General features: G+C 45.3%; 1 protein-coding gene across 1 annotated transcript in view; it reads right to left on the bottom strand.

The window, feature by feature from the left end:
* The window catches only part of LOC102564541 (uncharacterized), a 124,089-nt gene extending 111,517 nt beyond the window's left edge, over positions 1-12,572 (bottom strand). The window contains exons 1-2 of the mRNA XM_059730700.1: positions 11,143-12,572; positions 4,693-4,912 (exon numbers count right to left, since the gene is read on the bottom strand). Coding sequence (XP_059586683.1) covers positions 4,693-4,912; positions 11,143-11,149 — 227 coding nt within the window. The 5' untranslated portion in view covers positions 11,150-12,572. The remainder of the gene's footprint in view (positions 1-4,692; positions 4,913-11,142) is intronic.
* Positions 12,573-13,610: the final 1,038 nt, after the last annotated feature.

Raw genomic sequence — 13,610 nt, 5'->3', positions numbered from 1 at the left:
CAAGGGTTGGGCACCTACCAGTGCTGTCAGACTCAGCAGAAACCATGGGGACTCTGCATCTTGGAAACACACAGGCGGGGAGGTGCGTGGCGAGGGGAGAAATGGAAAGGCCTGCGCATGGAGCAGCACAGCAGGGTTTGCCTGGGAATTAAAAATGAAGTCCTTACATTATCTAAATCATCCCCTTAGGTGATGCAGCTCTACTGGGAGGTCATTGACCCTGATGAAAGAGTGGGTTTGTGGTCTGTCTCATCCATCTCCCACCAGAGCCCTGATGGTGGGGGGTATTGCTTCATTAGAAAGCAACCAAGCGTTTTAAGTTCATCTCTTGTCTTCTGCTGGGAAGAAACATTATTCAGTGCCCAGAACTGACCAAGGCTGCGGGCATTCCAACTGCAAGTCCTGTTATTAAAACTATAAACTGTGAGACCATTAAAACTAGGAAGGGGGCTGGTGGGAAAAAGATTTAGTAACCCTTTGCTCTTCCAATCTTGTCTCAATGCCCCTGCAGGGATTTCAGATCACGTAATCCTCCAGAATGACCCAACTGGGGGGCTGCTTTCCCCCATCTTGCAGACAGGCCAATAAATAATCTCTCTCTCTTTCTCTCCATATGTAGAAATACTCTCATTGTAAATTCAGTTCTCCACTTTGCTGTCCCAGTTTCATAACCTCAGCAGCTCCTTCCCACTGACAATGAGCATCTGCCTTTTGTTAGGAAGAGAATTGAAAAGTCACGTGGCATGAGAAGCCCTGGTAGGAACAACTTTGTATTTTAGTTTTAAATTGCACAATTAGCATATTTCTAGAAAGCGTTGCAATGTTATTCCTGCTGCATTTATTCTTTTGTGTTTTGGTAGGGCTTAGAAAAATCACAGACAAGGGTCTTTGCTAGGTGATGTTCAAAGAAGTAGCGGGGAAGAGAGGAGCTTAGTTGCAATCTGCCTGGAAAAGCAGATGAATGGCTGTGGTTGAGAGTGAGAGGAAAAGGTAACAGAAAGAGGAGCTTAGCAGAAATCAGCAATCATAGAAAAAGCAGAAGCTGTCATTTAAAGCTGTGTGAAGGAGCTCCATTCACCTACGTGCATACCTATTTGCCTCAATGCATTACCAGATGTACTGGCCTGAGTTTGACTGGCCACCATTGATTATAAAAGGAATTGCAATTGCTCAGTATCTTTAAAAACCAGTCCTGTTTAGCTCTATAGAGCACATCTTGCATTTTACTCCTCTAATTGCTATCACAACCATGTATTTTAATTTCTCACTCCCATTGCCCTGGTTTCCTTGTCAGTCCAACCTGCTGCTGCATTTGGCCTTCTCAGGAGTCAGTCCTGGGAAGACTGATGTGGTAAAGGAGAGGCGAGAGAAGCATCAAGTGGAAGGGTGTTGGCAAAGGGTTACAGCAGTTCAACGATCAAAGTCTTCCCTCATGTTTATAATGACAGATTTCTGCACCAGTGACTGATCATGATCAGATTCCTTGCCATTTCTGGATGACTATAAAGTAGCCATGCCCAGGAAGACACGGCCTGTCTTGTTGAATGCAGGGCTCGTTCTTGCTCTGCAGCACTGTGCCCTGCACGTGGCTGCACCAGGACCTCAACAGGGTCACTCCAGATTTCCTCCATGCTAACAGAGGTAAGAGTTTAGCTATAGGATCCTATTAGAGATTCTTTCATGCCACTGTGTGATCATGGAGATGAGTGGCTGAAGGCACACTGAGATTATAATGGAGAATGTTTATTTTGTCGGTAACCCAGCTGGCTGATTCACAGTATTTCAAATTTCTACAAGTAAATAAATGAAGGGAGCCTGCTTTTCCCTTCTACGCTACAGTGTGTATACATGAGTGTTAGTTCATGTATCAGATTCCTGTACAAAACACACTGTCAGGCTATTAATAATCTGAAGAAACACCTTGAAACTTGACTCAATGAGGGCACATTGCAAATGGACTCTAATGGCTTTTATTTCTCATCTCTGTCACCTCAGATCTAATCAGCCATTTTCTCATTTTTTATCCTATCCAGTCCCCTCTATAATCAGCCAGTAATTCTCCCCTCAGTGCCAAGCAGAGCAAAATGGGGCTGAGCAATGGGGTCAGTAGTAATTTATTAGCAAAGGAAGGTGAGGTGTGCCACAGAGCCCTGAAAAGACTCCCCAGGTGAATTCCCAAGGTAGAGAGGAGATGGAGCCTGGTTAGTGTTTTGTGGCTAATGACCCCCCCGCCCCTCTCCCATTGGGGGCCTGAGCTTAATTGGGAGTAAAGTTAAGGGCTTTGAGTCCTAGGAGGCAAACATCATTCCAGGCCAAGACAGGGATTTTCCTTGGGAAACAGCAGCTCTCAAAATTTTTCCTTCTGCAGCCCATAAGAACAGGTTTCATTGGCCTATAAGAGGCTCCACTGGCCCCAAAAATGGGTTCTTACTTTGGGGAAGCGTTCATCAGGGTCTGAACTTGGAAGCTGTAATAATGCATTAGAAAAGGCACTGAGTGCCAACATGCCTGACCTTGAAGGTGGTTCAGGACCAGAAAACAACTGTTGACCTTGTTTCCATTTCCAAAAAGATCCAACATACTCTGCTCCTTGCAAGGGGAAGTGTTTTTAAAAAAATCAGTACAAAGTGTACTGTGGGATCATTAATGATGTAAAGTGGTTAGGTTTCATATCTACATCTCATCTGAAAAGGGGAAACAAAGCAAAAGTTCTTTCCTTGGGAAGAGGGAGAGAAGTATGAGGAAACAGATAATGAGGTGAACTCCGACTGCATTCCAGTATCTGGGTCCTGTTTAACTGCTCAAGGTCATATTTCTAAAGCTATCTGTGTACCTATAGGTATAAGGTAATAATAAGTGCTGAGAGGAATTTGCAAAAGTGCCTATGTACACCTCTGCATCTTTAGGTGCCAAAATACCTTTAAAACTCTGGGTCTGAGATATCAGCAAGATAGGCAGACGAAGAGAGAGACAGACCAAGAAGAAAGGGAGGAAAGGGGCTTCCCTCATGTAAAAGTTCAAAAGCATACAACACTTGAAAAGAGAAGGCAGAAGTCCTTCATCTCAGCCACCCTGACATTATGATCTATCTTTTCTGGTTTATTTGGTTATGCAAATGTTGATTTAAAAAATACTTTCCGAGCCTCTTGTGGGAATCCAATCTGGTTTTCATAGACAATATGCACACAAAAATAACTCATATTTCTCTTCAAGAGGCACGGAGATATAAAGCTTTTGACTCAAGGGTTTTTTCTCCCTTTTCCCCTCCTTCTTCTAAGTATCTCTTTATTCATCACTTTAATTACCTGATCGTAAATTTCTTTAGGGGGTTACTTAGGAAGAAAATTAGCATCAAAGCTTGGCAGTAAATTCCGGGGCTTTTGGAGCAGGTCCAAGCTGTTTCACCTGTGATTAATTAGATGATTTTTTTTCTTTAAGTGCCAGAGGGCTGTTGAGGTCTTTAAGCAGTTACATGACTGCTGGCAGCTCAAGAATTATGATTGATGTATTAGTCTGGCGTTTTAAGACTGCAGCTTCTTTCTGGAGCGTGCCTGTGGGTGTGTGGGCATATGGAAGCAGGGGCTTGCATGTGTGTATGTGGGTCTGTATGGGAGATGCTGGGAGTAAATCAAGGACCAAGGTTTTTGAAAGTGGGCATAAACTTAGGCCTCTAAGTCCATACTCAGGCTCCTAAATAAGTGGCTTCAAATGTCAAAAGTGCCGAGTTGTCAGTAGCCCCTATTACAAAAGAAACCACTGGCTGAGCAGCACTTGGAAAACCAGGCCATTTATTTAAGCAAAGGTTACTCACTAGGCACTTCAGATCAAGGTTTTCCAAAGATACAAGTGAGTTTTGATTCCTACCTTGAGACATCTTCAAAACGAACCGATCTCAGAGGGTGGTAACTCAGTACACAAACCACGAGGCACAAAAATGTATTAAATCACTATAAAAAAAAAGAAGTCTTCTTCAAGGAACTTAACTTTATGCACCTGATTCTGAAACTTGCAACCCCTTGTGCCAGTGTGAAGAGAAACATTGAGTATTTCTACAAACAATTGTTTTAAGAGGCAGGACAGATTCAGAAGCACCCCCCAGGGTTCACCTGCTTTTATGCAATGCCTTTGAAAAAAAAAAAAAATTAAAACCCCCAAAAGTTTCAATAGTCTCACACCAGGAGCTCCTGTCAAAGAGACTGTGATGGGGAGAGAGAAATGCTCTTTAGTCAAAAAGGATTAATTTCTAAACACATTTTAGAGTGGCACATTTTAAAACTATGCCTCCAGTAGTGTGTATCTGCTAGAAAAGGACCCCTAAGGGGAAAAATTGAAACCCCCCGAATCTGAATGACTGGGAATGAACTCAGTAGATCCACAGTCCTTTACTGGGAAATCTAGCAGGCTACCATTTCCATGTCAGGGTCACCGACTGGGTGTCTGCTTCTCACTGGCCACAACCTTTCAGTCTGGATCACAACCTCTGTCCAGTCTATGAGAGTTTGGTCCTAGATGGCAGGAAGGCAGAAGGGGCTTTCTTTCCCTAGTGGGACAGGTGATGGTTGTGACTGTGAGACAAGCACAACCGTGAACAGATCTAGCCAGAGAGGACAGAGAACAGCATGGATGGTTGGGGAATAGAAGTGATCACAAGGAATATTTTGCCTGCCCTGGCATCAGTTAATCAGAATTTACCTGGGGAGACTAAAATCTCTTGCAGCTCTCAGGCCAGACATGTGCTTTGGGTGGAAGAGCTTGTGTGTGTTCAAAAGAGCTGCTCCTGCTGCCATATACGATTGCAGTCCAAGTGCATTCAGAGGGGCGAAGAGCTGCCTGGTCATATCAGAAGATGGCTCTTCATACCTGCTGTGAAGTGGCTCATCTCCATAGGAAGTTCCTGAGGCTCTCACCATCCCTGTTCGGAGAATAATGAAACTCAGTGTTAGCAGCCACCTCCTGTTTTTGTCAATGCCTGGCCAGCCTCATCTAACATTTATAGAGTCTGGGATTCTCATCAGATCTCATTGACTATCTGTCAGTCACCACCTGCCACATGCTGCACTGCAAAACTCATTGAACAGCAGTGACATCCCTCACCGCTCCCTGTGCTGGATTACAGGTAATGGGGCGGGGGTGGGGGAGCAAATAAGTTAACAGACCAGGACACATAGCAATAACTGCATGCATATGTGCGCATGCATGTGCATGTACAGCATGTATTTATGCACATGTGGATGCATTTATATTCCATACATGTCCGAGTAAGTACAAGAAAAGGGCTGAAGCACAAGCGGCATAGCTAACTGCTCTGTTTTCACCGGCTGGTTCAACATGTTTCCCTCAGCTCTCCTGCAGCACGGTCCAGTAGAGAGGTCAGTCATCTGGGAGCCAGAAGACCTGGCTCCTATCACTGACCTGCTCTGTGATCTTAAACAAGTCACCTCCCTTCTCTGTGCCTCAGCTTCACCTTCTACCTAAAAGGGGGCAAAGATTATTACCTCGTTTTTGTCAATCGGTTTGACAATTTATGGGAGAGTAGCCGTTACGCTGCTGGCCAGCACTAAAGATCATTGTGGTACAGCCATCTTAGCAACAGTTTTCTTTCGGAGGATTGTTACGTATGTGCGCCAGACAGAAGAATGAGCCTCCGCGAAGGACTAGATACTTCAATAGCCCTGATGCAACCTCAGTGACAGACTCCATCAAATTCACAGACAGACTTCCTGGCAGAGGGATTATCCTAGGCAAACCATGCTACGCAAAAGCAGCAGTCTGAATGGAAGATACAGTGGGAGTGCAAATGCAGGCTAGTGCACGGTGCACTAAAGTAGGACTTTGGAGAGCTGGCTCCTATCCTCAGCTCTGCCAGTGATGTGCAGGGCCACCCTGTGCAATTCATGACATCCGTTTCCCTTCCCAACCTTTGTCTCTTATTTAGGCTACAAGTGGGATCATCTCCCACTCTATTTGCTCAGTATCTAGCACAGTCAGACTCCAGTCTCAACTGGTGGCTTCTATTGCACTACTAAACTAAGCATAAATACTAATAATTCCCTCTCTTGCAGACCCAGGGGTGACTGTGGCAGTTTAGAATAGAGATAGATAGGCAGAGTAGCGTGGGGAGATTGCTTATCTGTGGCCTGTCCTGCATCTGTATTGTGGATTTCGCTCACTGGGGCCTTATATTTATTTTAACAAAAGAAAGGCAGGAAAGCAGGCAGGCAGGCAATCAATTAGAAGATATGCTAGCTGAAGGTTCAAAATTGGTACCTACAGTGTGCACAGTCACATACGTCTGTGTGTACATATACACTTATCTAGAGATCCTCTCCTACCCCTTTGCTTTTCAGCTTATGACAACAAAAATTATTCCTTGGTGGAAAAAAAAAAGCAGCATTGTTGACATTAAAAAAAAAAAAAAAAAAAAGTAGTCCTGTGCTTTGCTTGAACAGCACAAGCCGTCTTGATCAGGTGTCTAAGGTGCCTCGTTCGTACAAAGCATTTAAACCTGTCTAACATCAAAAAGTAAGGTAAGACAAGTCACTTTGATGCTCCACAGCACATGCCTAACATGATTATTGTAGAATCTTCCTGGTGATAATAGAATTATGCAAAAGAGGCCTTGACCCATTAACGCTTTTACTTTTCTTGGGATTTTTTCTCCCCGCTTCTGTCGAGCCTCCAAAGCAGAAATATATTTGCACATAAATGACAACTAAACACCATGATGAAACAAGCAATGGGAAAACTCCCAAGTTCTCCCTCTAAAATTAAAAAAAAAAAAAAAAAAGGGCGGCGGGGGCGGGGGAGAATACCATGGATAAGAACTAGCAGTCATCACGTTAGGGAGCTAGAAATAAGTCATGCAGGAAAAGTGCCACGACTGGAGAACGGGCTTGCTTCTCTTCCTACCCTAATCATCCCTCCACCTTTGAGAGACATTATGAATGTTTGAAGGGAGAGCATCTGTCATCAATCATCAGCCATGTCTATGACTGACAGTCACTGGAATGCTTCTGGCAGTCCAGCACCTAAGGAGCCCTTGGAGGCCAGTTACACCCCCCGTTGCTTCAGGCTTTTTCTTTTAGTTGGAAAGAAACAAGGACTGGATTCAGCATGGGGTTACTGTAGTTTTATGTCCCGTAGAATAACCCAAGTGTAGCACATGGGTTGCCCTGGCCTTGAATGTTTCATTTGTCCTGGAGCTGGACTAGCTGGTCTTCTAAAGCTCAGTAGCAGGGAAACCCTTCATCCATCCTGGGGACGGCTAATGATTTGGAACAGAAGGAGAGGGGAAAGTCTGCTGTCAAGATACCGCCTAAATTTCTCTAGTGGGCTCCGAGCACAGGGAATCCCCGAGTAAACAGATTTTCATGTTCCTAATAGTCCTCCTGATTAAAATCTCTTTGCTGCACACAGCATCCATTGGAGTAACCGATCCATTACCCAAGTGTGGGTTTTTATAAAGCAACAGAAAGAAAAAAAGGGGGGATGAGAAATTGGTGGTGTTTCCCTTTGCTGCTGCCAAGGTTTGCTTGTGTGACCCTGCAGCTGAGATTGAAAACAATTCCAGGCAAGAGCAAGACAGATATGTAGAAGCAAGCCTCCTGCATGGAGACCACAGGCTGCAAACGGGGGGGGGGGGGGGGGGGGGGCAAATTCTCCCCATTTAGGGCTTGATTTTGTTAACAAAGACAATGCACAGTTCTGCCCAAGTCTTCCCCCTGGTCCTGGCTGCTCTGAGGAGTCTCAGCTCAGGAAGATCTGTCTACTCCTCAAGTTCTCATTTGCTTCAGCTTCAGTTGATTTCAGATACTTAGATGACACCTCCTACCACTGTACTGGAGGCCTTGCACATCTCCAAAACATTTGTCTTCACAGCATCCCTGTGATATAGAGCTGTGCTATTTCCCCAATTCTGAAGGGAGAACTGAGGCAGAGCAGCTCAGCTAAATGAGTTACCGAAGGCCATAGAGGGAGTCTGGGGTAGACAAGAGAACGGAAATAAGGTTTCCATCTAGGGGCCTGGCCATTGCAAGACACCAGCCCCTATTCAGGCCAGCTCAGCTCTGAGAATTGCCATCTACCTCTTTTTTTCTTCCCTTCCAAGGTAAAGATCTCATGCAGGTGTTTTGTGGACGGCCTAGGGCTAGCTACAGGCCCTGTTTTCCACGTCAGACCACTGACCTCTTCTTGCACTATCCAATATAGGGTTTGTTTAGCCCTTTCTGTTTCATATGACTATCTGGATAATCGAGGAACAGCTCCCTACTTAATACCAACAGTGTCTTTATTATAGCCGCTTCTTACAGAGCTGCTACAGGCCTTGCTGTTCTCCCCCAGCCTCTCTACCTCTCTTCCTCGTCCTCCTTCACACTCCTCCTTCCTGCTGCTGCTGGTTTTCCCTCTGAGATCCATATATATTGTTACATCTTTCCTTTCAACAGTTCAAAACTGATGATTAACTTATTTCCCTGGTTGGGCCAGAGGTTGCCAGCACATAGCCTATCGTGGAGACCGAGCCTTTACCGCTGGTCTGCTGCATTCTTTAGGGCTCATAGTCATCCTGGTTTGCTGGTCATTGTACCAGCCTCCCACTTCTTGTTTAATTGATTTTTCTGGGTGCTACGCCTGCTTCTGCGGTGTCCGTGTCTTTGTTTTGCAGGCTGGACTCTGCTCGTCTCTCTCTTTCCTTTGTGGAGTCCATGGCATCTTTCTCCCCTATCTGGGGCTCACCGACGACTGACCAGTTAACAAAGTTGTCTTGGTCCTGATCCTGGGATCTTTTGCTCAATTATATTTCCGCTTTGCCAGTGCCCCACTGCCCCCCTCACTGCCCCATAATGCATGGGGGGCTCTGCCATGAGCCCCTCTTTGCTCCCCCCATGGGTGTCCCACCCAGGCCAGCTCCAGCCCTTTAAGAAAAAAAAAGCTAAGGAAAACCCTGGGACTCACTGCTCCTGTGGTGGCCTCGAGGGCTCGTGTAGAGCCCCCCACATGGCACAGGGCAGCGGAGGGCAGCAGGGATCGCCCCCCCCCCCCCCATACTGGCAGAAGTGGCGAGTCTGGGGGCTTTTTTGTTTTGTTTTTTTCTTAAAGGGCCAGAGCTGGCCCAGGCAGGACCAGTGAGGGGGCTGGGGGAGCGCCCCCCATGCAGCATGGGGCAGTGGGGAGCAGTGGGGATCACCCCCTGCCTGGTGGCACCCAGTGAGTCAGGGCTTTTTTTTTTAATGAGTGCCGGGAGCATTGCTGGGCTGAGAGGGGGCGGGGGGTGAGCCTGGCCTGCCCGGCCTGATTCGCTGCTGCTGAATCTCTGAATCAGATTTGGCTGAACTGAATTGGGACAGTGATTCGAATCAGTGTTCCCCGAATCAGCCAAATCCGAATCCAAAGCGAATACTAGCTGCTTTGCACAGGCCTAGTCAGAGTCCTGTGCGCCACACACAATCCTATCCCTGATTAGGGAGTCTTTTATGTCTCCAAAGTTACATGAGGATGCCAGAGTTGTCAGTGCTGTGATACAGGCCTCTATTCCTTCCTCTTCCTTTTGGTTTCTGGTGAAAAATTGATAATCTCTCTACAGTTTCATTTTTCCTGGGGTCACGGTATGCATCAAACGCTTCTATTAACTATTCTAGCGGGTCCGGGTTCCCTGGCATCGGTGTCACACTTACTTCACAGCCTTTTTCCCCCCCAGCTAGATAGTAAAACAGCTTTATCTTCATTTGCTCTTCCTTATCAGCCATGGTTAACTCAGCGTACAAACTGAATTCTTGCTTCCATTGTGTCCATGGCTGTGCCAGGCTCTTTGTGTTGAAATCCAGCTGTCCTGGGGGCTTCAGTCCCTCCATGCTTCTCGCAATCTGTCTGAATCACTGCTGGGACCCAGGTTGCTCTCTTCTCTTGGGCTTCCTCACAGGCTTTCTGCCGCCACCATGTTTCATGTGAACCTGTCTGGGTAATCGAGGAACAGCTCCCTACTTAATATCAACAGTGTCTTTATTACAGCAGTTTCTTACAGAGCTGCTACAGGGCCTGCTGTTCTCTCCCAGCCTCTCTACCTCCTTCAGACTCCTCCTTTCCGCTGCTGCTGGTTTTGCTTGAGATCCACACATGTTGTTACACCTTCCAAAAAAACCAGTGCAGCTCACAGTTTTATTCAAATGGGCCAGTGAACAGCAAGCAGATAGCAACTCTGCAGGTATCCATTCAAACTAGCAAGTCAAAGGGCCTGCAGCCTTGTAGGCAGAACCTTGAACCATCTGGGTCCCATGGTTTGGGTTGTTTGAATACTTACTCTCTCCGGTGTTTGCATGAACCACAGTTGAAATCAGTGGGAAATCAACTGAACATGTTAGAGAATAACTAAAGCAGAAAGACAATCACCTTTTGCACTTGAAAATAATTGGGTTGTACTAGGTGGCTGGGGTAGAAAGCATAATCTATGCCAGTTTAATGAATTTGCTTATTTTCTCTCTATAAGAAGTTGCTGTCCATTCCTATTTCCATCAAAGGGGCCCTCCTATTCAATGACAGGGTTGCAAAATCCTTCTTTGAGTTACAGGGCTAGAATGAATTTATTCTTGAAGTGCAATTATGTCGAGCATTTTAGTTACGTGCTCAAAAAACACGGCTTCTCAGAGCTAACTGAATCTCCCAAATCCAGGCAAAAGTTGAGGGGAGCTTCAGTCTCATTCAAGTAAGCTCTGTTGTACCCCACTGAAGCCACATCAATTTGGGGCTGAGGAAAGAGGATCTGCAGAGAGCCAAGTTATTCATGTCATTGTGGGAATCGCTGGGTGAAATCACCTGGTCTGCACAAGACAAGACAATCACTGCTTTTCCCTCATGGTCTTAACATTTATGAAGAGATCAAGCAATACACATACTGAAGAAAACCCCATCTTATTAAGCAAACATTATAAACCACCTACTTAGAAGAAAAACAGGGCTGGAAGCTCCCAGACTATGTTGTGGAAACACTGCACTGCAATCCCTTAAGTACAGTTTATCTGTGCTCGTCGGTAAGCCCCTTCTCCCTTCCACCGCTTCAAATTAGATCTGTGTTGATCAGGTACAATAAAAGCAAAAGAAAACAAAAAAACCCTCTATTATATTTCACTCGTGTCAGCACTTTGGTCTCACCTGTCATAGGCGAGACTCCACCAGAGTTTGCCACTTGCACAGCACTTATTGTAATTGCATTGAATTTTTGCTTTCATTGGTAAAACTTCCCCTCCCAACTCTGCACCTCTCCAAAGGATTTGAGGCTAACGTGAGACACAGCAGCTCCAGAGACAGCACCTGATGTTTCTGGCTGAAGGAGCTATTGTTTAAACCAAGGGGCCAACTACCAGTAGTGAAGACAGCACAGAAATGGCCAGAGGAGTTCTGCAGAAGCAAGATCTTGTAGTTGAGGCTCTGAGACGGAGGAGAATTGGGTTTTCCTCTTGTTTCCTTCACAGAATCACTGTGTGACCGTGAACAAGTTGATTAGTCTCTCTCTACTTCACTCCTCCACCTGTGAAAGTGGGAGAACACCCTCTTCCTCTTGGTTGTCTTGTGTTTTTAGATAACAAGAGCAAACATTGATAATACTTGATGATGAGCCTTAGGTCTCTGCTTCCATATTCCAAGAGAACCCAGCTCCCTTTCTCTTGCACTTTCTCTATTAGCTATCAATGAGATTTGTGGCATGTAAGCTCTTGGACTGCATGCTGACAGAAGAGCTGTAGCGTAGCAGTTCCCATATTCTTCAGGGTTACGTGCAGGATCCAGCATATGAGTTTGTAGCTGCAACTGGTGTTTCTTGGGCAGGGTAAAATCCCATCAAGAAATCAGCCTACCTCTTGGCCCACACGGAGGTTAAGAAAGGGCTGGCAAAAGGAAAGCACACTTCCTTATGGTATTTTGGTTTTTCTAGGAAGATTTCACCCACCAATGCTTGCAATGCATCCTGAATTGAAAACGTGGAATTAGTTTGCTCCAAGGGAGAGAAGTCCAAGGCAACAAGTCTGAGATCTAACACCAAACCCCCCAAACTTCCCCAGAACCCAAATCCAGGGAGGGGTCCCTCCAGAGTGTTAGTTCAAGCCTCAGTCTAAATACTTGTCTTCATCTCCATCATTCATATTATTGTAACACTTACATATTCATTGTCCTAGGCTATACACACGTGTTACGAGAGAGTCACAGCCCAAGAGCCAGGCATCTAAATCCTCAGAGGATGGCTTGTTTCCTCACTTCATAGAGGGGGAGCTGAGAGACTGACCCATGAAATGACTTGCTCAAGGTCACATGTGAGCTTGTGGCAGAACTGGGAATTGAGGCCAGATTGCCCAGGCCTCATTCAGCAACCTCCTCCTTGATAATAGTGCAAGTTCAGATCTGCCTGATCCCCAGGCAAAAAAAGTCTGCTGCATTATTTAAGTGAAGACTTGTTTTCCCCTTTTCCCCTTTAAAATAGAAAAAGGACCAGGACCTTCTTCCTTAGCTTCAGGGATCTGTTAATTGGCTCCCCAGTAAAATTACAGAGAATCAGCTGCCTGATAATGATTGTAAATGACAGAGACTATCAGGTTTACCTTGTGATGTCCCTAGGGAGCTTGCAGTTAGTTTAGTCTGAACTCTGCGTCAGCTGTTCGGGTTCCTTTCTTCTCGGCATGCGGTGGCTGGACTCAAGCTGCAGTCTTTCAAACCTAATTAGTGTTAGGGGAAGAAGGAGGGGAAAAAAAAAAGAAAGAAAGAAAACCTTCCTCCTCCTTTCCTCTACTGACTTTGTAATGCTTGCAGTGTAAGGACAGTGCCTGATTTATGGTGCAAGTTCATTTTGGGTTTTTATATAGCATACCAATGTTTTCCGTTGTGCTTGCAAGAAACGCACAGCTTAGTGTGCCAGTCTTTGAACTGCATCGTTCTTTCTTCTTCTGCATAGTAAAGAAGCACTCATTTCCTTAGATCTATTAGAGTTTGTACGTTTATAATAAAATAGGATATAGTTAATTCCACACATTGCTCAGCCGAGAGCTGGAAACCTTCCAAGCACAGAGCAGACTTTCTTCTAGCCATGGTAGGGGGTGTTGTCAATAGAGTGAGTCAACAATGCTTTTAAGCCTTGAAATTTCAGTAATTTTTCAATTGTAAGACATCTCTCTCTCATTCCTGCCCAAAAAAGAGAAGACAAAATTCTCTCCAAACTTTTTAACTGTAGAGCTGCTTGCCAGGTTAAACTGTTAATATACAATTGAAAAAAATCTTGTTTTGAAGGTTTAGATTGTGAAATAATTTGGGAATGTTTTAATTTAAAGTCACCATCCCCTTCCCAATTTTTTCTCTGCAATTACTAGCGTATCAGTCCCTCTGGGTCCAATCCTGTATTGCTGATATAAAGAGAGTTTTACCACTGACTTAAAGGTCCAGATCTTCACACCCATCTTACACAGTGGGGACAGACAGCAGTACTTTCCTGGATTTCTTCTGTGTCCTTAGCTCTGGCTAGGGATGGAAACTTTCACCTGCCTTAGCTTTTCTGTGATACCATGACTGCCCCGATAACTACAGGGAAGCATCTGTCCACTTGTCACTTGCAAAACAATAATATTGGTGAGATATTT

This window comes from Alligator mississippiensis, chromosome 7 (assembly GCF_030867095.1).
Source record: "Alligator mississippiensis isolate rAllMis1 chromosome 7, rAllMis1, whole genome shotgun sequence".
Lineage (NCBI taxonomy): Eukaryota > Metazoa > Chordata > Crocodylia > Alligatoridae > Alligator > Alligator mississippiensis.
Note: the sequence above shows the minus strand (reverse complement) of the source record. Positions and strands in the feature narration are given on the sequence as shown.